The following is a 27,415-nucleotide window of genomic DNA, read 5'->3' on the forward strand; positions in this document are numbered from 1 at the left end:
TTTCCTGAAATTCAAGAATTTAGTAAGCTTCAAATGTCATTTTTCGTATTTAAGAGTCTCAGATAAATATATGAAGATATTTACTTTTCTTTCTCTGTTATTTCTTCATACAAATTTCAATAGATTTTATTTTATATTTTTATTATGTTTCCTCTTTTTATGCATATACCAGTTAAATGTTGCTTTACAGATGCTTATTTTATCTCATTTTATAATTTGCGGTTTATTTTCTCTTACAATAATGAGGAATACAAATTAGTAGTAACAGATTATACATAGAACTGATCATTATATTAGTGTTGCGGTTTCTGGTTATGACAACAGTTATTACCGCATTGTACTTGGTTATCAGCAAATTACTGATACGTCAGTGCTCTAACTGTACCTGCAACATTAATATAATTGTGATAGCCACTTGAAACATTATCACACTCATATTATTATCATGTATCTTATATTTTATCTTGAGAAACATTTTATTTAGTTTATAGTTCTGCACTTTAACTCTTTTGAGTTTTTATATTTTTTCATCTTTTTCTCTTATAAAATGACACTTATTTGTGTAAAATATAATTGTTCATAGCATTTTCTATTATAACATTAATATTATCAAAACTGATGATATCAGTGCTGTTTATTTCATAATAATTCATGATTTATAATTCATAATGTCATTTATCAATATTTCTCCAATTTTCTCAAGGGATGTTCTTTGCAATTCAGAGTTCTCTATGTTTATTTTATCCCCGTTAATTATTTGAGGTTTCGTTCCGGTAACAATAAAATTCATGTTTGTCATATACAGACATATACGACCCGCATCCGTTTTTGAGCCGCGATACCTTTGCTTTGTCCGGAATAGCGTTATCGCTCGTAAAGATAGCGAGAGAAAAAGAGAGAGAGCTGTCTTCCCTCGTACCGGTTAGACCGCGGAAGAATATGTAGGTGGTTACCGAAGGACTTGGTGGGATATCAGGGGACCAGACGGCTGGTGCTACGACATGAGAATGCTCAAAGGAGAAAGGGATAAAAGAGACCGGGCAGACCGGGCCACAAACGAATACCGGCGAGCAAATGGCGGGCAATAGAGAGAGAGAAGAGGAAAGCCCGACGAAACACAGGACGAAGAAACCGGGAAAAGAAGGAGAGAGAGAAAGACTCTCATGGTGGGGTTGGTACCAGCCAGCTGAAGCACGTGGGCCTCGCTTTCGCGTGTCTCTCAGTAGTGCTCTCAGCTGCTCGTGGAGGATCTTCTCGCGCCGGATGTTCGAGGCGGATGTCGAGGATGTGACAGGTTGCCAGGACGTCGCGCGATCGTTACGAGTACTCGTCTATCTACCGAAGAGATGGCCCTCGAGATACTGCTGGCGTGCTTACTTATTATTGCGACAGCGTCGCCGGAGGATCATCATCGCTCGCCCTCGCACAGCAGCCACAGAGTCGTCTGGCCGGTCTGGTATCGCGACAGACTCCTTCATGTCAGACACGATCGTCAGGACGACGTTCGTGAAACGACCACTACGAGGGCCCCGTGGATCCCGTCGCGGCCGCAGCTGTCCGCGACGAGATCACCGCAGCAGATAAACCCCTTGGCGTCGAGGCATCATCATGTGGAGCACAAGCTCGGTGTTGTGATAACGGAGCAAGGTGATACCAGGGCGACCGCGTACGCGGGTTATCAGGGTAATCATCGGCATCAATCGAGAGAAGCTGTCACGCAGAGCTATCAGCTAGTTCCGACAACACCTCCCACGTACACCAGACATCATGCGGGGTGAGCGATAGATCAATTTCTACGGGACCAATATAAATGATGACACAATTGTGGAATCGTTTGTTTATTTCGTCACATCGCGATTTCACTTTCTTTTATCGCGTATTTTATGAGGAATGTTAGTCTGATTGAACAGAATGATATAGAGGTTCTTTTAAATCAGTTTTATTGGTGCTATTCAATTTGCGATGAATTATAATATAGTTTATACAGAATGCTATCACAATACAGAAAGCTATCTTGATGCATGAAACATACAAGAGATGTTTGCACACCGAGATTAGATCGCGATGCAGATTGAGTAAACAGAAAACAATGCATCTCTGCATGCGAAAGAATTACATGCCGTTGACGATTTGCATTCACTTTCCAAAATTGTCTCAAAAAAATAAACATGCGATCAAATATATCTTCATGTATTATTAATGAATGCTGTAAATAAAAAACTGCATTTTTTATATCAAATGATTATAAATGCATCTCACGAATCTTGAGATCAATTCCACAAATCTCTACATTCAAGGATATAATAATTCATAAAGTGCATGCATGAAAATGTCAAGCACAAACTTGAGTTTAAAAAAAAAATGAATTTTTTGCCAGAATGAAAAAAGTATAAATTGCTTTTATTAAAAATTTCTTCTGGCGAAAAATGAAGAAAAACGTGAATGGAGATAAGATTTGTCTAAAGAAAGACAATTCGATATTCCGGAGTAATTAAAGCGAGCAGGGCACGTCGTAAGTGGAAGTGAATGAACCGCGACGCGTAAATATACGGGGTCGCTAACGTGTCGCTGAATTACTATATTTACAAGCAATGAACGACACTCCGCGTCCACGCGATGATGTACGATCGTCGACTACGGAATAAGGCCGTGAACGCGGACGCGCCGCCGTTTTCAAAGGCGAGCCGCGAGCCGTTTAATTAATCGACCGATTCATTATCTCGCACGTAGCGCGTTTCTCTGTCGCGTACAATTATTGGGATTGTCTGACGGCGGATTCCTTTGCGCGCATGCAACACACGTGGATTAAAATTATCCGGATAAATGGTACTCTCTCTCTCTTTCTCTCTGTTATGCAGACTTGTAATCCCAAAGTGCCAATTAACCTGATTGGTCGCATCCGATCGTAAAACTTGTCTTTTGCAAAATTCTCTGCCTAAGCCGCTTGAATGCTCGTGTAGCTTTAAAAAAATTTAATAATGCATATAAAACTGGTTTCCGTGAGTGTATGAAATTTCCTGTTTTTTGATTGATTGCGGCAGCAAGTGAAATATAGTATTTCATTTCTTTATGATTTCAAAAATGATTAATTATAATATATACAAATAATATTTGCATATAATTTTTGCGCAAATAAAATTATGATTCTATACCACTTATAGAAGGAAAGAAATAGAAAATGATATTTCCGGGGACAGAACTTTGGCGTTAATTTGTCTACACTCGTGCGTTTTCATAACAGTCGCGCTGATACAGAGCTTTGCTCTGAGCAAAGGATGAATGCTGCTGATTTTCTTGGAAGAAGCAGCGTCGGATATTTTCATCCTCACCTCACATTTGTGTCTCACACTCGGCTCCTCACAAGCGACCATTAAGAGCAAATCACCGTAACGCGTAACTTTTATCACCTCCTGACAGCCACGAGATCATTCCGCTCTTCAGCGTGATTCGATGATTGCCCGTCAGAACATCTTGCGGCCGTTCACGTCCAGGCGCAGTAAAAAGCGCTCGTGGCAATATAAACACACCGGCGAAAGAGTAAACCGGTGTCTATACCACTCGAATATTATTGCACAGTGATTTCGTCATCTGTCTTTCGCCCTCTCGTCGTCTCTTTTGTCACGAACTCTCTGCTTACTGTCATAATTGCACTTTGGCGAACGAGACTAAACAGGATAAATATTGCGCGAGCCAGCTTCAAACGATATATACATATTCGCGATGACAATTAAATTTCTTCAACACTGTACAATTATATTAATAGTATATATTAATATAATGGAAGTAATAATTATTTATTTACGGCAACAAATAATTATATCACCCTCAGGCTACCTTCTCTCATCGGCTTCTAAATAAAATTTCTTTTCAACAGATCCAACATTTCATTATGTAAAACATATACATATGCTTGCGTCGAGCGGAATTAATATTCGACACGTACATATATAAGTGTGGAATCTCTATGGTTACTATTTAATTTGAGCGCAATAATTCGATGTTCTACCTTGCGAGTGGCGCGATCGGGTTGCCCAGATGCGTGCCTCGGGCTAAAAAATCTTGTAAACCTGTCCGAGATACCAGTGTGCGTGCCTCTCTCTCTCTTTCTCTTTCTCTCTCTTTGTATCATCATGCACATACAGTCGAACTCGCATGCACCTCGTGGAGGATTTCTCAACGATGCGGCTGATACGATGCGCCGAATCTCTCTCATCGATTTCGATCCATTGACGCGACGATCATAACACTTAAAACGCGATCTACCCATTTAAGATTGTCAGAAAAATTTGTGGATGACGTATTAACATTCGATACGTCACCTCGCAATTTTAATTCGGAATTATTTATCTCTTCTCTTTAAAAATGAAGAAAAAAATTATGAATTTAAAATCTATTAGGGATCAATAATAAAAAATAGATTAATCTTTCCTTGAAGTGTCTAATGTGACAATTTGAAGAGAAAGATGCTTTAGAAAATAGAGAGAGAGCTCGAAACTATTTAATGCATTAAAAAAAAAGAGATATGTACGATGATAATGCTGTACCAGGGTTCTCCTCGTAATTAACCGCTATTGTTGTACATATCTATTGTTTGAACGAGTAAGGAGATATGGACCACGGCATTCCTTACCGCCGGCCACGATTTTGTCTCGATTATTTATGTTGCTTCAGCTTGCGACACCTTTCGAGTGATCGATGAGCATCGAGCGAGAGAAACGCGAATAATGAATATTCAAGCTGTTCCGAGTACTCCAGATAACTATCCTGCAATGTCACTCTTGGGCACGTTTCACTGCTCGCTTATCGCTACAGAACTCAGCATCGATGGCTGATCGATGAGCAATGAGATTATAAAGAGACAGGTGTCATTCGTCGATGCAATGTGTTCTCGGTAACTGTAAGCGCGCGTTCCATCATCCCGATCGGAAACGTTAACAACTATTTTCCGATACCATACGCGAAGCCATAGATTATTGCGACTCGAATAAATATAACTGATAGGTACTCACACATATTTATTTACGTATTGTTTATAAAGTAAAAAAATTATCTGTATATATATTAAATAATTTTTTCAATTAGGGTAAATGCAAAATGCTTTATTACTTTAAGCTGTACTATTATCTAATTTATTTAATTTTTTCATTATCTATGAACAAATATATATTGTAGTATAGCAAAATATATTTATTAAAATATCGTCTGTCAATTTGTCAAAAATTTATAAAGTAAACATCAAATATTATTATATATTATTTTGCATAATATTATGCAAATTAAAGCGTCTTTAAAATAAAATTTTATAAAGTGCCAGTTAATAAGATCTTTTTCTATTTATTTTTTCTTGTAAAAGAAATGCATGCAATAACGTTCTCTCGAATTATAGAGAATTTGTTAAACAAATTCGCACGCGTGCAAAATAAATGCAGTGAAATTCATATATGTATTGAAGACAAAATATCTTTTCATGTTTCTTTTGATTTCACAAAATATTCAAATAACTAAAATCTCTAGGAACATATATTTATCACAGACAACGTAACATAGAAAGAATCTTTCCGCTTTTTTCGTCGCCTCGAGTTAAAGAGCTCGTTAGAACACGCTGAGCAGAAAATGAGTTGAGACACAAAGTATGTGACACTTCACTTTTAACGTCGAGAGGAGACATCCATTTCAAATTTTATCATGCGTTTGCAAGACATAAAATCTTAGTCTTCACAACTTGCATTTTTACTATTTTAATGGAATGTTTCCTACAAGATTTATATTTATACAATAAGTAAATATCTTCAAATGCGATAAATTCATATAAAGCTACAAACTCGAGTACTTCGGGTTCGCTTCATTATTCGTATTCATTCATCAATCGCCTGAAATAAGAATAATTATAATTAAGAAATATTCAAATTATACTTAAGTGCAACTATTTAACTCTACCAATCGATTGTCCTTTTGTTCTGAAACAATTTATTTCGCGCATGAGTAACGCAAGGGAACAAAGCACGCGATTAAACATACATATGTATTTGTGACTTTTTACAAAGCGTAACACGAGTGAAACTCGAATGAAACGTTGTTCAAACAACAAACAATGTTTCGAAGAAAAGATATTGAAACTCGACAGACTGCGTATGTCTCTTATCGGATGAGTATGATTTTCAATCCACGATTGTGATAATAACTGCAATTTCAGTCGCATACAAAATGCCGATTATTATCGTATTAGGTACTGTGGCAGAGTTGTTACGAGCGAATTTATAAATTTGCATAATGCCTTCATTTTCTTTGCATATATTTCTTTAACGATGAAATTTTTACATTTAAAGATGCATATCTTAAATAATGTACCTTTAAACTATTTTAATATTTTATTTGCTTTGAGCGAAAACACTCAAATAATTAAGATATTAATTATGTGTCTCTTCATTTTTTATGTCAGATCAATAGAAAATGCTAATTTTGCAACATATGGTTAATGTGCGCTTATATTTTTTAATATAATATTACACAATAATTTCTATAAAAAAAGTTAAAGTTCTAAATAATTTAATTAACACTATTCAGTACTAAACGTATGAATGTCTTGAAGTTTATATGCATACATAGACCTGCAGAACCCTTATGAAACATTATATTAATCATGCTTTCACTCGACGCACGTGCAAAGTCATTATTTAAATTAAAAGTACAGTGCTCCGTTGTACCTCGAGCTTCATGGAAGGCCGGAGATGCCGAATACATACATCCGCGTAGTGCATTGAAAGTAAACTGTTGAAAGTGTATGCAAAGTGCATCCGCGCGCGATAATGTATACAATATTAAATGCGATAGTGTCGTTAATGTTGATATCATTAATTTATAAATATGTTTTACGCCGCAGATTGACATATATACATATATGCTCTTATAAGGTAGACATTTTTTACTGGAAAATATTTTTCTATCATCTTCTTTTATATTTCAGTACAAAGTTTATTTCGTGGTGTCGACAGAATTTCTCCTAATTTTTTTGGCATCGTAAAAAAAAGAGAGAAAAAAAAAGAAAAAAGTTCCATGGCCGCAAATAGAGTTTCTTTCATGCGTTCGCGTCTTATTCTCTTTTTCTCTCTTTTCACCAACCAGTATCCCGCAGGTTAAACATATCAGCGCCGGCCGTTCAACCCTGAGGATACTGCGTATCTTCTGAATTCGTCACGTGTCAAGTTGTAACTATTTTCTAGAGATCTATATTTCTTTGAAAAAAAGATACACAAAATAATTTAGATATTCAATTACATTAAAGAATTAAGGAACATACATATTTAAAAAAATTGAGAGAAGTATATGTTTTAATTATAATAATTATATTAAACTTACTTTAATATAACTTAAACTTCAATAGACCTATATATATAATTTGTAAAACTGTTATAAAGATATTTAATAATAAAAATGAGAGATTTGCGACTTCTCTCGCTATATTTCTACTGAAGGAAAATCGATTTGAACATAATAATACGAAAATCACATACAAAAGACTAAATCTAGGACAAGGTTTCTCGAGCTATTTCTTTCATCGATGAAAACTCTTGACTTATTTCGAATTAAGGGCTTACGATTAAATTAATGATTCATTATAGCCTCAGGGCTGCATATAGGACATCGAGAACCTAATTACCGAAAAGTTAATGAAAATCGATATTGCTGCTCCTGAAAGTTTCGGAACTCTTGAACAGAATTTCCATCTGCGATGGCAGAGTGTGCGTGCTTCGACCCATGACCTTATAATTTCGCGCGAAGGCCGCGAGTATCGATCGTTCGTTGGATCAAGGGAAGACGTACAATTTCGATGGACGTGTAGGCGCTCGACATTGAATCATATCGAAACGATCCATCGGTCCCCCTGACAGTTGCAAGCGGATAATAACGATCGCGAAGTAACGAAGAAGCTATACGGTGAGGCTGAAAAGATATAGGTGCACAAAGCATGATACCGATGACAGAAGAACGAATCTCGTGATTGCAGATTTTTTAATGGGCGCAGAAAAATAAATATCAACTGTTGCAATAATTCATGAAAAGCTTCTATATAAAGGTATATTATTCTCTTTTACGAAAATATCTTTTATTTTGTAATTAAAATTGGAAATACCATTTTCTAAGTAATAATCCATAAATAAAGGTATTAAAAAATATAAATTGATAAACAATAAAGTTTTACCTGAAGTTTGAAAGTATACAATATAGCTGTACTATAGTGCTTTAGATCGCGGCGGGAAGGAACTAAACGATCGAGATGGATGCTCGCAGCTCGATCCTGCCACGTTCGATGATAGCGGCTTCATGTAAATCCATTAGCGTGAACTTTTATCCGTAGGCTGCGGACGCAAGGGGTGAAAAGGTCAAAAGCGAGAGAAGAGAATGGGCGGATAAGACGCGAGACGCACTTGCATACTGATGCATGCGCCATGCATTTGCACAGATTAATGCAAGACTATCTTGCGGTTAGTGGTCCTGTTATTATTAAAAGCGCAAGAAATAAAAATCTAACAATGAAAAAAGTCTTTTGTGATTAAAATCGTACTGGCTTCTCGCAGAAAAATATTCATGTCTAAATAATGTGACATTTTTACGCTTAAAATATTTTCTATTGTATGTCAAATAAAACTTTAAAGAATAATTTTAATTAAAAAATTATATATATAATATATATAAAATATATAATCTCTAAACTCTAATATTAAAAATATAGATGTAATATTAATATAATAATATAATTTTTGGCCATATGCAATTTTCTGGCATTTACTAATTTTGGTTCAAACTTTGTTTTCATCATCATCAATCATTGCATTGTTGATCCGTCTAGTTGCCGTCGCTGTTTATACTCGCCATATAAAATCTTGAAAATAAAAGAGCTGCAGGCCTTCACGGCGCGTTAAGATTTTGCTTCCTAAAATTGTTAAGTCATTGGCAAATACCTTATTCAAGGTTTCCTTGCTTGCATTTAAACTTAATTTATTTTAAAATAGTCTTTCTACACAAAACTTCATAACATTTAAAAAACTAGAAATAATTTTAAAAAATTGATTTTAATCTTCCTTTCTGTGTAATAAAAATAAATTTGATACAATATTTGTTATATTTAATAAGTGAGTAAAAAATTGCTGAAAAAAAAAATTTTGTCACGCGGAGTCTGTTAATTGAAAAATTAAGCATTGGACACAGATGACAAGTAATTTTAAAAGATAAATATGCAAATAATTTTAAAGAATTATTTATAGATTTATTTCGATACAAATAGCTGCATGAAATCTTTAAGCTTTATCTTTATTAGAATTAAGATAAAATTAAAGCTATCGTAGTTTCTAAGCGCAATCAATCATAATCTCGCACTGTGATTGTGCAATATTGTTCGGTTGACTTTACTAGAAAGTTCACGCTTTGCCCAACGTCGCTTGCCCAATCTAGTCTCACGTGTGAAATTGCGTTACAACAGAATTAATAGACAAACCCGAAGTTTATAGACAAACGTATAGTGGGAGACAAATGGCGTTTAGGAACATAAATTGCGCTCGCCAAAAAAAAACGAGCAACTTAGACGATTCCGCATATAGAGATGCAAGAAAGTCGGGGTTGCCCTTTTTTTCCACCGATAAATTGTCGGTATTTGTTCTGGGAAGGGTTCTCGAAATGAACGGCCGTCGAATGAGAACTGGTTTTCGATTCATCGAATACAATAGCCAAAATGCTGCAAGATTCCAAATAAAAATAAAACAAATTACCGTATACATACGGTAAACTCGAACATTTCTCCGAAATCAATTTGTATGTCAAATTAAAGTTTACAAGAAAGTATCTAATTTGTTAGAAAATTCGATGCTATTACTTCCAATAAATTTTACCTATAAAATCATGCGTTTAGATAATTTCGATTATTCGATACGTCAGATAGAACTTTTTTTTTCTCGCAAAGACTGCGCGAGAAAAATCAAATAATGATGGCATCTACGCGATTGAAGTTTAATGACCTTTGAAAAAATTAATGCGAGATACTTTGCGTATCCCACGTTCGTCTTGAAAAAGTTAAATGCCAAGACACGTCGTGCGCCGCATCATCGGCGAATAACGCGTATGAAGAAAACGAAACACACGATGCAGTAATGAAAGACGCTGCGCGTCTTATTGGCACCGCGTAGGCGCATAATTACTTCACCTGAGAAATAACCCGGGTAACCCATCATCAAGCAATTTTGTAATTTGGAAGTTTTGCGCTGCCTGCCCGCGGCTCCCGTTGCATCGTCTCGCGTATTCCACTTTAAGAGAACGGGCTTTCGACGCGCATGAGATGCAATCTCTAAATGAACGAGCGGCGGCGATTCGCCGTTTTCGCAAATATGGACTGCGCGCGTTCTTGGACCGCGGATCTCAGACCGGCAATTTCTTTGTTTATGGAAATACCGAGGGATCCGAGATTAAATGAGACCGGTAGACGCCACCAGAATGTTTCCGGAGAGTCCAAACGGCAGACATTTTTCAGACAAAAGTCTGGAATTTTTTTTTTTCATTGTATTATAATTATGTCAAAGGCTGCATTGCACTAATTGCCTTTAATTTGTGTGGTAAATATTTTATGCGAGATTATTTTAAGCAGTAATTAATTTGAAGAAATAATATTCCTTTCATTATCTTATTAATAATTTCATATAAAATATGTCAAGTTACTTTTATTTTAATGGAATCTTTACTTTATAAATTTTTATATCCTTAATATATTATTTTTAATTGTGTATATATTTTTCTATAAAAAATAAGTCACATTTATAAATTTTCGCGCACGTAAAATTAATGGATCTTGATAAAATTATAGTAATTATAAAAGTAATTTTTTAATACAAAATAAAAGTAGTTATAACGAATGAGGATAAATAATTAAACCGTATCGAGCTGTTGGGGCGAATTAATTATAATGCAGTGAATGATGGGGAAGGAGATCCTAAAAAAAAACTCATGTAAGCAATTCTTCACAGCGTTGATCTGAAATTAGCAGACATGAATCATTATACGAATCGCCTTGATGAGATCGACGACCGACAAATTCTCGTTAACGTATACATCGCGCGATTTGCGGTACAGAATTGTTTAGACATCGTTCGTTCACACTTCGCGAATAAGACAGAGTATTGCTATATATGCAGTCTCTAACGATATGAAAGTGCAACGTTCTCTTAGCAAGAAAATAACTTCTTGCAATATATGTATACCCTATATATGTATATATTTTTTTCTTAAAATATAAAAAGATATTTAAAAACTGTAATATTATTTTTAAAAATATTTCAAAGCCTTTATATTTTTTTCTAAATATTCCTCTCGAGGCGTGCTTTAAATTTGATTCACTTATTGCTATTTTTCTTAATCTTTTAAAAAATATTACAAAAAATTAATTTATTTGTTTATGCATTAGAAAAATTTCAAAGATATAGAACAAAATGAAAATCATTTAAACGTATTTTAAAAAATTGTTTCTTACGTTATATAAGTTCATGATTTGTATTGTTGAAAAAGGCACTTCAAAAAATAATGAAAAAATATTTATGGGAGGAGTTGTTTATGTAATACACAAAGTTGCACATACATTGCCGAAAAAAATATTTCTACAGTGCATGGAACTCATCCAACCATCTTAAAAATAACTGTTACTCTTGTGATAAGCTATACGGATGCAGCTGCAAGAAAGCAAAGTTACCGCCAAGAGGTGTTATCATGATTCGTAATTGAAACGTGCAATATGTAGGTGCATTATGGTGTTCAAGCCTCGAATCCTGAAATAAGATACGTCGTAATTTTCGAGTAGCTCGCACGATCTCTCGGGAGTGAAGGGTTGTTGTATACACTGCATTCGTGCATTAAATTTTTTTTACCACGCTATCATAAATCACACACAATTATTTATTTTTACAAAAAATAAAAATGCTCTCAAATGTAGTGCTTGTGCTATATAATTAATATGTTAATTAATATAATTAAAGTAATTAATAATTAATATAAATGCTTTTTAGGCATTATTGTCAAAAATAAAACTCAATGAAACTTTTTCATGAAAGTTAGTTATGTATAATAAATTTAATTATTTCTTACACACTACACTAAAGTATTGAAAAATTTAGAAACATTTGTATTGTTATACCATAATAATATATAACATAAGCTTAGCATTATTATTACTTATTTTTTTTAAACAGTTTTGTTCGTACAAAATTTACCCGAAAAGTTTTTTATTAATTAACTCGAGTAATGTTTTGGAGCTACGTAAAAAAAGTGGGATGTCACAAGTGTCCAGGACTGCACTTGATCAGTTCAGTTGCACTTGTAAAACAGCAACCGATGACTGAGGTAGTCATTGGAAAACCTTAAAAATAAATTGCCGTACGGCACATACAAGTGGCACTTCAACTCTCCAGTTTCTTTGTTCCTCCTCGCAAAGTTCCTCCAGTCGAGATTCCACGTGTTTTGCATGTTGATCGCTCGTAAAATAAATGGTCGTTATACCGCCGACAATCGATAGCTGTGTGTTTGCTCCTTCATTAGCTCGATTAAATCGATATCCGGATTCTCCTTGAAATCTCAAATTGATACAATAATTGCTAATTTATCACCTAGCGTGACTAGTGAAAATTTTGTTATTAGTTCCAAATCAAGGCAAATTTACTTTCTATATGCAATCAAACAATGAATTTTTCAGTTTAACTTGAGAACTGCTCATAAAAATGTATTCACAGACGCAAGTTTTTGATTCATTATCAAAAGTATATTTATAATACTTCTTAATGTTTTATTTAATTTAATTAAAAAAATATTAACATTACATTTGATGCAGAAGCATATTTTTTTCTTTTATAATAAGATGAAATAAGATGAAGTTGTATAGTATAAAATATGAAATAAATTTTTGCATTTATATATATATTGTATATAAAATTTATTATAATATAGTTTTTATCGCTTGTTGTGTTGGTCTAATTATACATCCATATATTAATAATATAAGTTTTTAATATTTTAACAATTCCTGTAAATTGAACATTCCTGCAAATATTATAAATTTTTGCATTATTTAATAACGGCAATTTTTAATTAATTTTTAAAGAATAAGAAAAAAAGCTTTAAAAGAATCGATATAATTTCTCGTCAGAAGATATCCAGCAATAAATTCTAACTACAGACGGAGCAAAGTATAGGTAATTAAAACTGTGTGATTACAACTGAGTAAATAATTTAAAAATTTTTCTAATATTATTTAAAAGAATTGAATAATTATTTCATTTACATGTCATCCATCACATAGCGGATTTTAACCGTAATTTTAATTTATTTTTGATGCATTTTTTAATACTGGCTAATTCTGGAAAGGAAATCGTTATTCTCTTTGATCTCGTTGAACGCTTGATTTCTTTATGACTGTACAAAATTGGAAGCTGGGAAGCGCGCATCTGCGTGAGATGTTTCGTGTATCAGAAGAAAGAAAACAGTAGGTTAACGTTTATGAAAAATCGGGTAGTAAAAGACCAGTGTTTATTGCCTCTATATACCAGACCGTGCAAGATGTGTCGTGTATTTCTACGTTAAACCTGCACTTTGCTCCGTCTGCAGTTAGAATTTATTGCTGGATACCTTCTGACAAGAAATTATACCGATTCTTCTACTTTTTTCTTATTTTTAAAAATTAATTAAAAACTGGCGTTATTAAATAATGCAAAATTGCTTGTAGGAATGTAATTATTAAAATATTAAAGATTTATATAGTTATTAATATATAAATGTATAATTAGACCAACACAGCAAGCAATAAAAACGGATAATGAATTTTATATGTATAAATGTAAAAATTATATTTTATACAACTTTTATTATTTAATAAATTATTATTAAATTGTTGTCATTAATTTAATTATCAATAACTTATTATTCAATAAATTTATATGATTTATCTGGTTAATAAATTATAATAATTTTATGTATATATACACATAAAATATAAATTTCGAATTCATATTTTAGGAAGTTAAATTGTAATATACAATGTTATTTATTTTTGTTTAATATTAAATTAAAGTTAAAATTGAATCGAAGTGTTTTCTACAATATTTTTTCTGTCAAATTTTATTTATTTTATTTATCGAAGAACCAATTTTCTAACAGCTATATATTTGTTTAAAATCTTTTAAATAAACACAATTTACATAATCGTATGTATAATATTATTCACAGGCTTGTAATATTACACGAAAGTTATATAATATAATACGTATAGCGTTTTGCATTTAGCAGAAAGAAAATTGGAACATATATAATCATAATCCCCACAAGTATTGAACTTAAATGTCATGTAGACTTTATTGGCCTAATAAAGTTGACGTGAATTACGAGATTCATAAAATTTACAAGGCCGATAGCGGTCGACAGCTTGACGAAGAAATGTTTTGCTGTGTCTTGCTCTCGCATAGACACAGTTACATGTCGCGAAGAAGGTATGTTCGTTAAGTTCGCAGGGACGGTAAAGGAAATCGTCGTCGTCATCATCAGCGAAAATCTACATGAGCAACAGACAGATGCAACGAACGTAACAGACGATCATGATAACACAACGTCGCGTTAAGGGTTACGTGGTGTTGTTAGGAATGGAAACCATCCTGAGATCGCCGCTAAGATTTCGGAAGTGCTTAAGAGAGCCGTAGACATGCAAACGTTCGATGCGATAATTCATTCGAGATTTATCACCCTTCGGCCAAAACCTTGTAAACCGCGTCACGCAATCCTCTTTGGTTGTTATGTATCTGATGTAGAATGTTGCTAATTTTATTATGCTTCTTGCATAATTTTTGCTTAAATCAGATATATGATTTTTATATGTATTTGCAATTTATATAAATCTCCACAAATAAATTATTTTCTTCGAGAAATAGTATTGATACTTAATTTTTTATTATAAAATTTTATATTATATTATTTTATTTTATATTATTTTATTTTATATTATTTTATATTATATGATATTATATTATATTTTATTATATTATATTATATTTTATATTATATAAAATGATTAGCAATTATTTAAGCTACGAAACTCTTAAACGTAACTCTACTCGTAACAAACTTAAGTATATTTATAGCATATCAGTATCTCATTAATTGGGATATTTTTAAATATATAGAGACACATTAATGCATATGCATTTTGGCCGATGCATTACTTCGGTATACTGACCTTTAACCCACGCTGCATAAAACTGGTCTAATAACTGGTTGGCGCATAAATACCGCGGTTGATGAGATGAGGAGTTTCATGGAAAGACAAGATTTTTCGACATCAATTATCCGCGAGCTATAAATCTCCAATAATTCTTATCATTATGCGAGACACGCTCCTGCTTCTTGCGACAATTTTGTTTTTACGTTTGTCCGATTAATATCGTAAAAAAAGGAAAGAGAAACAGTCTTATCTGCCGAGACACGTGCGGAACAAACTTGGAGCAATAGTTTTAGAACCAGTATTCCCACGCGAAAATCCTCCGAACCGTATCTGAACCCTCGTTGTGTGACGCATTTCACGAGATTTTTCGCAAATTGAGAACACGACACGGGCGATTTACGCGCCGGAGAAAGCTTGAGGAAATCATTGTGAATCATTAAAGTATCCACGTTATCAATAACTTGGCGTGAACATGTTAGATATTGACAATATAAATGATGAGAGACATTTCCTGATTTCTACGCGACGCCTTATTATTTTCGCGGTATATTTATAATATGCTATAATAAATAATATAAATATAAATACATACATGTATATAATAATCATGGAAAAAGAATCTTTCTACACACGAAGTCTTATTAAGTTAGGGTCAAACATTAATTTGAAATAAATTTGTGATAGTAAAGTAATAGATGGCATTAAAGACCCATTCAAATGAACAGAACATTCGCGATACGCGAAATTACCCGCTAATCCTTTTCTCTCTCACGGATAATTGCAGATAAACCAACGACTCGTCTTCTCACTAGCACATTCTTGTAATTTTTTGACACGGTGTATAATCTTGCATTTCCGAGGAGCACTTTGAAAAGTCTGCGATTTTTTTGTTTAATAATCGGAAATCAAATCTGATATTTTCCATGGTTTCGCTTAAATTAATTTTTGTCTTCGGCCATAACTTAAAAAAGCAAATTATGACATCATGACAGACTGCATTAATATGTTTGAAATTGTAATATTTAAATTATTATTATTATATTAATTTTATTAAATTATATCAATAGTATTATTCAATTCCAATTTTGCGAATTAAATATATTGCTTGTCATACATACATCATAGGAGATAATAAATTGTATAATTTTTTTTCTGAAGTAACATATATTGTAGATATAAATATGAAGCGAACAAAGACTTCCAATCAATAAGCTGCATTCAACGCTGGACATGCAAGAAAATAAATCAAGAGTTATGCATTCGAATTAATAAAAATTTAATGACTGCGTTAATTCTGCATATATACATAAATGCATATCCTTTTATGATAAACCCAGCGATAGATCGCGTTTCTCACATCTCTTGAGTAGCCGAAGTAGACGGAGATCACCAGTATTCATTGTTGCGACAGTAAATGTCGTGTTACGTTTCAGCAAACACGACAGCGACATGGTGAAATGCAATTTTCTGCAGCCTGACGATGACGAAGTGGTTCTGTCGAGCAAGCGTTCGTTTCGATGCCTAATTATACGGATGATCGCCATATGTTGAGATATGCTCTTGTCTGATATACAACGTCGTGTTCCACGATTTCGTTGTTGCTATAAGTAACTTGATGATATTTTCAAGATTTAATCTTGCTTCCAGATATCACACAATGATATTATTATTCCATTTACTTTAAAATTCTTGATCCTTAATCGGCAATACAATCGGTTTCATATCGTGTAAGCTTGATTCCGAAGCCGGCTCGAGGCTTGACAAGCTGTAATACCGTCGCCAACGCAAATACTTTTATTTCGACTATGTGTGCATTCGACGTCGGTCTTCGTATTTTATGATTTAACCGGCCTTCTTTAAGATTCAAATGACTGCGCTTTAGTGATCAGCTGGAACGAAGGGACCCAACTCGGGACACCTTTACGATGACTATCGAAATGATCCGCAGATTTAATTCCCCCAGCGCGTAAGCCGTAATAACGAAATGCAAAGCTGAAATCGATATGGGATTGGAGAAAAGGATTATTTGCAAATTCATATGAATGTGATTCTTACTGATAATATCTTCGCGATTACACCTTTTATACATTCAGTTTGCTTTCGGATATCGAGATCACTGATTATCATTTATGATGTGCATAATATATGTAATACATTTTTACGAAATCTATTTCTTTTTTTTTTATATTAAAAATTATTATTTTGTATTCCAGGAGGCGAGTGTGTACGAGACAAGCTCCTATAACTTCTCATCATCATCATCGGGGAAAACAAATTAGGTACGTCACACGTCATATAAATGCACTTACAGAAAAAAAAACCAGATATGAATTAATCGAATTTATCTAATTAATTTTATTAAGATTATAGTTACTCAAGAATATATAAATATTTATGTAGATTTATGAATGTTTGTAACAAAATATTTCTACTTTGAATTTTTTATTATGATATACAATATTTCGTGCATTTTATAAATTTTCTAAAAAAATTTATGAAATATTCTAGATTAGTGTACACCGAGGTCACTTCCAGCTTTTTTTGTTGTCCGGGATGGTCGCAAGTTACTCATTTGAGTTTTGGTTGTAATAAACGTAAGTAAATTTAATGACAGTTCTCCAAGTTTTCAATGTATTGCTCACAAGTATAAAAAATATAATAATTTTAATTATTTAATTATATATTAATTTTTTAAAATAAAATATGTAATATTAATATTTAACATTTAACATAATATTTAACATAATGTAGATGTAATATTGTTCTTTAGCCACGTGTCCAGTGTCATGTCTGAACGGTGGAATTTGTACATCACTTGGTAAATGCACGTGTCCTAAGGGTTATACTGGTAATCAATGTCAGACAGGTAATTTTAATTTCATTTACGAACATTTATGTTGCATAGCATTTATTGTTATTATTTCAGCTTTAATGGGAAAATTATACGATCTAGAAATTAAATAATATCGTTTTCTTTCTTTTTCTCTTACGGGATATTGCACATATTTGCATATATTTATACACATTATACATATTTAAAGTACTCATAAAATAAATAACATTATTTCGTGAAAGAAAGAATATTTAAAGGAAATAGAATTTTTTTCTTTTTTCTAATGAAGATTTAAAATAATTTAATTTAAAATATATTTTATAGCAATTATTTTAATCGATAGCGAGATATGATAACGCTTTTTATTATAAACGAGCAAACTGAAGAAAAATTGAAGTAATATTCGCATTTCAAATAAGCATCGAATTTTTTAAATCAAATTTTTATTATAGTTAAGATTGCGATTATAATATTAGCGTTTGCATAATATATAAAGCATAATGATTAGAATGTTCGTATGCGCGACGAAGAATCACTCATAAATCTATCAAGAGAAGGCGGCAACTATTTAAGTGCAGTCTAGCGATGCAAGACATACAGGACATCGCAATACGGATTGCACTGTAGTTAGTTCAATGTTCGCGTGATTTCTATCAAGGAACATATCGCTTCATGTCGATAATTAATTACATCTGATGATACCAGACAACGAGAAGGCAACTAAGGAATCGATCAAATTGCGCTTTAACGAGGCAATGCTTATATGTCGTTAGTTAGGAGCAATTGTGTCTAATTATATGTATATATATATATATATATATATATATATATATATATGCGCTATTATTTGATAATTTAGTAAATCAATAATCTAACGAGATTCAATTCTTGCAAAAAAATTTTAAATTATTTTCTAATACTTCTATTTTCTGAAAATAAAGCCATATAATAAAAATATGATTTTATTATCAATTATATATTTTTCTAAAAAATTACATTTTTATTAAAATTTTATTTTAAAATCTATTATTTTTTATGGTAAGTATTTTTATATTTTTTTTTGACATCTTTTAGTATCAAAAGATATAATGCAAACTTTATAGAGCTTGCAAAAAGTGAATTAAATGTTATGTATTTAATATTTTTTATTTTGCAGACGTGGACGAATGCACGATAGAAAAACCGTGTGGACAACTTTGTATAAATGTACCCGGTAGTTATCGATGTCATTGTAGAATCGGGTTTCAACTTCAGCAAGATGGTCAATCCTGTCGGAGAAATGGTATGCAAAATTCAAAATTTAAAATAAATTTTTCGAATATTAACTTTATTAGAATATGTTTATTTTTTGCAGATACTGATGAAAACGCTTTTGAGGCTCGCGACTTAGAAAATAATTTTTACGACATATCGACAACAAAAGATCCGATTACTTCTGATGGTATGTATATACGCACATACATAATAGTATATATAATATAATTTTAAATCTAACAATATTTTTGTTAAATTTTTATACTGAAAATAAAATTATTAATTCGACTAAATCGCGTTTAACTAAATTACTATCTTGTTAATTAAACATATATTAATATTTAAATCAAATATATGTTTTGGTAGATTTTTAATATGTTACATTTAATTTAAATATTTATATACGTTCAATTAATAAAATAGTATTTAAGTTGAACGATTAAATAAAATTAACCATTTTTTTCAGTCTATTGACTTCCTCTATTAATTCTCCAATTATCATTTGCAAAGATTTAATTTTAACAAAGTATTATAATTTAAAGTAATTATTTTATCTTTCTGCTCTCTTTACGATTAAATTATATTCAAAAATTTCAATTTTCGCAATATCAATAAATATGCAATAAATTCACGCTTTAATAACTAAAAAATAAAAAAATTAATTAGTAAATAAAATAATAAACAAAATTCCACTTAAATTGTAGATGCAGAAAACGAGCTGAGTGATGATGATCAAGACTACGAAATCATTTTAAAGAGATTGACTAAACTAGAAAAGGTAAGTTATTATATATTTAATATTTGTCAATAGAACATAATTTATGAGAAAACATATTACAACTCTTCAGCAAGTGGCCAAAAACAGAAAGAGAGATACGGAGACTTCAGAGATGAACACCAAAGTTACATTAGCGATCGAGAGCGTTAACGATATGAAAAGAAGTGTCGAGAACATGGTATATTATACAGAAACATTAAAATATGATATACACTCGATTATCTCTATATAACGCATGGCAAATATTTCATAAAAAATTCGCATATAATTAAATTTTGTTACACAAATAAATGTGCAGGTATATTTATTTATACTTTTTATCTCCTCGATTTTCAGATTTTATTTTATTATTGCTGTGCATGTACAACAATAATATATGTATAATTAAAAATAATATTAAATAATTATTTAATTTTGAAAATAAGCGCATTTATTCTTTTAAATTTAAATATTTATTACATAAATTATCTAATAAGATAATTGTGCACATTTATAATTAAAAAAAAATAAAAGTAGATTTTAATCATGATTGATCAGAAAAAAAATATAATTTTACAATATTAATTTAATTTAATATTATTTCTTTAACAATTTCTGATTTATATTTAATATTTAACAATTATATATGATCTAGTAAAAGTCAAAATTGTTATTTTTATTTTCTTTATAATCTTGTGAAAGAAATGAATGTCGTAAAAAAAGGAATATATGATTCAATAATACAGTTTTGATTCGTATTTCGAGCTATGCTATGTAGAGATTGAAGTGTATAATCAGTAAAAAATAGATATTTATATTATTTATGGATATGATTATGATTTGTTTCAGCAACTGATGCAACAAGAAATATATGATATGAGAAGTAAACTGAAACAATACGAGACAGAAATGAGAAAGATACATCATCTGATGAATCGTGTAGCAGAATTAGAAAATCGTTTGAGAATACGCTGCAGATCGGTGATACCAATAAACAGTGGGTTGAATTTTTAGTATTGCCACATCATTCTATTATCAGTACTATTTAATACTAATAATAGATAGTAGTATTTTTACGAAGTTTTTATTCAGTTGGAATGCTGTATGAAGACAATATTTAAAAATGAAAGAAATAGAAAAAAATGCAGAATATTCTGTAACAGAACATTTATTTTCAAATCATAGAATGATGTTGGTTTTTATATCGAAGTTGCTGTTAATTTTAGTCATAAAATTTACATTGAATTTTCTACCATGAAATACCACTGTATGTAATATTTGTTATATTTTAGAAACTAGTATAATAGTAGTAGTATAATTTAAATATGATTATTGTACTTAATCTTTCTATATAATAAACAATGTGGATTTTTTACAATTTGCTACTTTTTAAGTTTTAAAAAAGATGAACATGGTCTATCATATGTTAAAAGAGTGGGTGCATTTTTTGTAAACAGTTAAAAATAATTAAAGTTGGAAAAAAGTTGATACTATTTAAACCATAATTACAATTTAGAACAATTTTATTCAGTAAGAAGCATTAATCAAAATACAATCAAATATATGCAAAAGAAGATAAGAGAATTATTCAGATGTATTAATCCAAATATGATAGCCAGTTGAAAATACAAAAAATAAAAAAGATATATTTGTCATAATTTTATAACTACACCCATCCTTTTATAACAAACGTGATATACTAATGTATAGTAGTAATAATAATTAGTTATTTAATTATTACAGAAGAAAAACCAAGTTTTATAATATTTATAAATTTATAAGCCATATGAAAAGATTAATTTCACAATTTCTAAAGAAAGATTTAATTTTTGCCGTTTTTAGTGTCTTTTAGTATCTTTTTCTGTCGTCTGGTGAGTCTTCGGCTTGATGTTTTGCTGGCCTTTTGTGCTTTCGCTCTACTTTTTTTGTGTTTCAGTATCTTTCGTTTACTCATCCATATGGGATAATTACCATACTGATCACATAATGTTTTCTTATTATATACTCTAGGAGTAGCACCTTCTACTTCCATCTGTTCTTGATCTATGGTAATAGCTTCGCTTTTCTCTTTAGCTTTAGCCTTGTCTTCTTTGATTTTCTTTGCATCGACAACTACACATAAAACACATCATGTTACTTTCCATTACATATAATAAAATTTATTATAATTATTATGTATTTATTTATTATAATTATTCTAAACCTCAATTTATAATATCTTTAAAGCATTTTAGAGTTTCTAGTGCAAACGTAAAGCCTTACCTGTAGCAATTTCTTCAATGTCTTTCATTTCAACATCATTAGATGCATTTTCATCAATACCAAGGGTTTTCTTCAATCTGTCTAATTCCTTTGCTGCATAACGTTCTCTCTTCACTGCTCTGCATTTTCTTCTCCATTTACTGCGCAACGATTTAGCCATTTTTCACACGTGTGCTCCGTTAAAACAAGATAAAGGTTATGTTTCAAACGTGCGTGCTCTCTATCTGACCGCCATGTATTTTCGAGGCTACCATCGTGACGTCATTCAGGACTCGAAGCATTGCGAGGCCAAATCGATTCTGAGTCGAATCGCAAGATTCAATTCGGTGAAAGATGTATAATTGAAATTATATTAATAACAATGTCGAAATTATATTAATTATAATAATTTTCATTATAATAATTTTCAATTTACAATTAGTAATAGATAAATACGGTGTTTACTTGACCGTCGATGATTAATTGTAACTTTTGTTATTCGCGCACGTGGCACGTCTAGAGGTATCGATAGAGTGCGCGAGTATCGATTATCGATATTCGCGCGCTACTGTCGCATCATATTTCAAAACTCCCGCCTTCATAATCGAGAACGCGTAGCCGAACGTGCAAGTGCAAAGTGTCGCGCGATTATTAATTGTATTTGGGCGTGATTAGTGCGCGCGTAACGCAATTAATTGTCTCTGCGAGCGAACCATTATGTATAATAAATGTTCGATTGTGTTTACTAGTGAGTGCGACAAATGAAAGCGATGACGAGAGGAAATAGGAGACGAGGAAGAAACCGTGGTTATATCGAGTAAAGGTGAAGAAAATATGAGGTAAATAATTTGTTATATATTTATTAATTAAGAGATAATTACTTTTAGAGAAATATAATTTGAATATTTGGGTTAAACAATTCATTTAAATAAAGATTACATATTTGTGTATTTTGCAGAATAACGATATGCACTACGATATATATATAATATACTAGTATAAAATTCGATATATAATATGTTGATTTTTTTACATATTAATTATTTTACACCTTATTACAATTTGGATTAAATTTTTATTTTGCAGATCAACTGCTTCTTGTTTGCTGAAGACGTCAACAATTTGAGAGGAGGAGGAGGTCTGAGAGAGACATCAGGCATCGGCGGAGCAACCCTGGGGTGAGGATATATTATTTATATATTATTATTTGTTTATTAATTGTAACGATTAAATCAAAATTCATAAATTATATTGTGTTTTAATTATATTTTTGCAAAATACACGTAAAGTAAAAAATAATGAATTTAATGCATACAATAATAATTTTCTGAAATATTAATTACTATTGATAATGTTGCTATAATTTGGATTTTATTTGTATGTTATAGATCAACGTAGCTTCAATGTGATTATAACTCCGCTGTTTCTCACCAATTGGTGAGTGAAAAAAAACTATTTTATTGTAGAGTATATTGTAGAGAGTAGGTGTATTGTAGAGATTAGTGTAGATGTAAATGTAGATATAGGTATTTTGTATATATTTCTAAAAGAAATTATTTTAATATTAACATTATTATATTATTATATTTGTATTAATTATTGTTATAAAATTATTATTACATTTTTAAATATATATACAAGAAATTATTATAATATTAAAATCATTATTATAATACTTATATATTTTTTATTACGTGTCGCGAAAACTTGATAATTATTTAATGCAACCAGCCAATCTCAATGTATATAAAATTAATAAAATAACGTAACGTATATAGTAAAATTTGCATTAAAAATTCGAAAATATTCTTATAAATTCTTATACAAATTTTTAATTATTATTCTCTTCATATTTTTTAATCATATGATAAAATATTTGCAAAATATCTTTTAGGTTTTATGTTATTTTATTACAATTTTGTAGTTTGTTTAGTGCGGGAGTGTCGCCCAAACTATCGCGCGTTTAGTGCGGGAGTTTTGTCTAAAGTATCGTGCGTTTAGTGCGGGAATTTTATTTAAAGTATTGCGTGTTTAGTGCAGGAGTGTCGCTCAAAGTATCGCGCTTCGAAAATTGACAAACTTTAAAAATAAACAGATAATTCTAATCGACCTGAGAGAAGGAGCAAGAAGCTTCAGGCGCCAGCGGAACAATTCTGGGGTGAATATTGTAATACTGTAGTATAATATACTTGTTATCAATATTGCATACATGCACATGTACATATATATATATATATATTGTATATATATATATTTATTTATTTATTTATTTATTTATTTTCTATTTCTATATTAGTATGATTTAAATAAAAGAGAATTAAAGAGAAATATTTTTGATATATAAATCTTATAAAAGTTTATATTATAAAAAATATAGTCTTTATAAAATTTATAAAATTACTCAATTCTACAATACATCTACTGATGATTGTACTGATCTCCGCTGTTGCGCATCGGCCGGTGAGTGATAAATAATATTTTATTAGACTAACAATAACTAACAATATTTGTAGCACTAATAATAGTACAACTAATAATATTTGTGGTAGAACTAACAATATTTATAAAAATTAGATTGTGTGTATGTAGATATAGATCTAGATTATAAATAGTCTTCATTTCAGCCGTTTATAATGATTGAGACGCATTTATATGTGAGGTGGGAAAAACACGAATTCAACTTGTTTATCGTTGGACGTATGTAAGAGCTAAAGTTAGTAAAAGATAAGCAGTGACATTTCATGAATTGCTGTACTGATGAGGGTTAATATGAAGCGTTGGCGTAGTTCATTGAACTTATTAAAGCTACTAAAAGTTTCTAAAAGTTACTGCAATATCCTCACGTCATTTTTCGAAACTTGTAAAATTATACATTTTTGTTAACGATCTTTAGAAGTCTGCCAATGATTAACTAGTAATAATAAAATTGTGAATTATATTATTTATTGAATAAAAATTATAATTTTAATTTTATACCATAAATTATAATTTTTTAATGACACTTATACGTAATATTTATTTAATTATTACGCAAATTAATTATTATATAATTATTTTTATTTTACATGAGTATGTCAATAAATTTTATATAATTCACAATTTTATTGTTACTAGTTAATCATTGGCAAGCTTCTAAAGATCGTTAACAAAGATGCATAATTACTAGTTTCAAAAATGACGTGAAAATGTTGCAATTGTCTTTTATCAGCCAGGCAATTGATAATTTGTCCAATATTTTCAACTAAAAAAACTAAAAACTAACAATCGAATACTCAATAACTAATATATTGTATGAATTATATAAATTTGATTTTCTACATATAATTTAAATTACGTCTCTTATACATAGGTAAAAATAATTTGTATGACAAAGAAATCTGTACGATAAGATATCATCTCTCCCTTCTCTAGCTTTTATTAACATGTATGTCTTAAAGATAACAGAAAAATAATAATACTGTCACTAGACAATAACTTGCGATGATGTTAGGCATCGAAATCTTGTAGTCATTCTTGACCACATAATAACTCGCAGATTCTTCATACTGATAACATATGATAGAAAAAATTATATTATCATTGATAAATTGTTATTTTATTTATTCAATTTTATAGCATTTAAAGAGGCTTGCAATTTCTATCTCTAAAAATATATCTATTATCTTTGAAAACATTAAAAGAGAAATACTTTTGATATATAAGTCTTATAAAAGTTTATATTATAAAAAATATAGTCTTTATAAAATTTATAAAATTACTCAATTCAATACATCTACTGATGATTGTACTGATCGAATATAAAATTTAACGGGCATAATAATAATTTTTGAAAATATTAATTATTTAAAGCGCTGTTATATTACATTAAAATAGATAAATTTTCCAACACAATATTACGAGCGATAGAAATGGAAAGCCGTCGGGTCGCTTCTCTACATTGAGAGGATTCATGCCGGCACACGATTTACCTGGTCGTTTATAACTGTCGACTTTCACTGATAACGAGAACGCTTTGCCGGAAACATTCCTACTTCCGAATTTTTAGGTGAGCGAGTGACCCACGATACATTGTCAGTTGCTTCGCGTCGATATCATTCAACGGACGACTCGTCGTGGTTAGGTAGTTTCTTAGTTAGATAGTCGACTCGTTTTTCGCTTTCTTGCAATTTTTACGAAAACATCGGCAATCCTAACGGCATCAGATAACGTGTGATAATCAGTGTCGCGTGACAAGGCAAAGGTGAGTGACGATATTATATCCGCGCTTTAGAAACATTATTTTCAGTATCGGACAACGCAATACATATACAATAGTGCGTACATTTTTATTTCGCGTAAAACGATGAGAGTTTCGAGAAAAAATTTAATTTGCGGTGCAATTATGAAATAATAATATAAATAAGGTTTTTTCAGTGACAAAATTACGCAACTATAAGGTTCTTTTGCATAAAAGTTAGGAAAACATAAATATAAATAATCTTCTGCTAATTTTATATTTCCAAATTGATTTCATTTAAGTTCTACATGAACTTGACATTTGCTAAAATCAAGGAAGTTAAAAAAAATGCACTAAATTCAAACGCGAAAAATAAAGAAAAAATATCCATAAAAAAGTAGAACAGAATTTATAAATTTTATACAATAGAGTCTCTTAAAATCTATGTTTTTTTAAATATTATATCAAAGTCAAGATTGCGTAGTCTTATCTTTTCATTATCATAAGAACAAGTTTCATAAATACCAATTGATCGGTATTATAGCGATATACATTTCGGTATCGAGTTGCGAAGTATATACATGCTAGCGAATAAAGTGCAACGGTCCATTGCACTAGCTGACCCGGTTGGAGTGTCATCAGTGTCATCAGTGGTAATAACTAGGCCACCGCATGCATACACGGTACGCTTAAGTTCCGGTGGTTTATTATTGCATTCTCTCTCGAATTCTCGACGAATATCCCCATCATTCTGGAGGACCGTACAGTTACTTGAACTCACTTTTATTCCGAAATAAATAACTCGAACCGTGTGACACTTTCTTTCTCTCTGCCTGTTCCTTTTGAAAGTTATTCAGGACCTTGTGTCTTTGATAATAT

The 27,415-nt window shown here is 31.0% G+C and overlaps 2 protein-coding genes and 1 long non-coding RNA gene across 3 annotated transcripts; 1 reads left to right on the forward strand and 2 right to left on the reverse strand.

The window, feature by feature from the left end:
• Nucleotides 1-1,238: 1,238 nt before the first annotated feature.
• On the forward strand, nucleotides 1,239-21,376 carry slow (epidermal growth factor-like protein slowdown). Its single transcript, XM_029309117.2, has 9 exons — nucleotides 1,239-1,774; nucleotides 17,449-17,514; nucleotides 17,744-17,829; nucleotides 18,006-18,101; nucleotides 19,225-19,350; nucleotides 19,423-19,509; nucleotides 20,027-20,100; nucleotides 20,171-20,278; nucleotides 20,929-21,376. The coding sequence occupies exons 1-9, from the start codon at nucleotides 1,347-1,349 to the stop codon at nucleotides 21,091-21,093; spliced, it is 1,236 nt and encodes a 411-aa protein (XP_029164950.1). The 5' UTR covers nucleotides 1,239-1,346; the 3' UTR covers nucleotides 21,094-21,376.
• A 208-nt stretch (nucleotides 21,377-21,584) lies between these two features.
• On the reverse strand, nucleotides 21,585-22,600 carry LOC114936093 (protein LLP homolog). Its single transcript, XM_029309118.2, has 2 exons — nucleotides 22,342-22,600; nucleotides 21,585-22,191 (listed from the first exon to the last, which is right to left on the reverse strand). The coding sequence occupies exons 1-2, from the start codon at nucleotides 22,499-22,501 to the stop codon at nucleotides 21,902-21,904; spliced, it is 450 nt and encodes a 149-aa protein (XP_029164951.2). The 5' UTR covers nucleotides 22,502-22,600; the 3' UTR covers nucleotides 21,585-21,901.
• A 3,098-nt stretch (nucleotides 22,601-25,698) lies between these two features.
• On the reverse strand, nucleotides 25,699-26,457 carry LOC114936042 (uncharacterized). Its single transcript, XR_003820641.1, has 2 exons — nucleotides 26,289-26,457; nucleotides 25,699-25,865 (listed from the first exon to the last, which is right to left on the reverse strand). It is a non-coding gene; the product is annotated as an uncharacterized LOC114936042 (long non-coding RNA).
• Between the last annotated feature and the right edge of the window lie 958 nt (nucleotides 26,458-27,415).

This window comes from Nylanderia fulva, unplaced genomic scaffold (assembly GCF_048542155.1).
Source record: "Nylanderia fulva isolate GAGA-0341 unplaced genomic scaffold, ASM4854215v1 Scaffold19, whole genome shotgun sequence".
NCBI classification, from domain to species: Eukaryota; Metazoa; Arthropoda; class Insecta; order Hymenoptera; family Formicidae; genus Nylanderia; species Nylanderia fulva.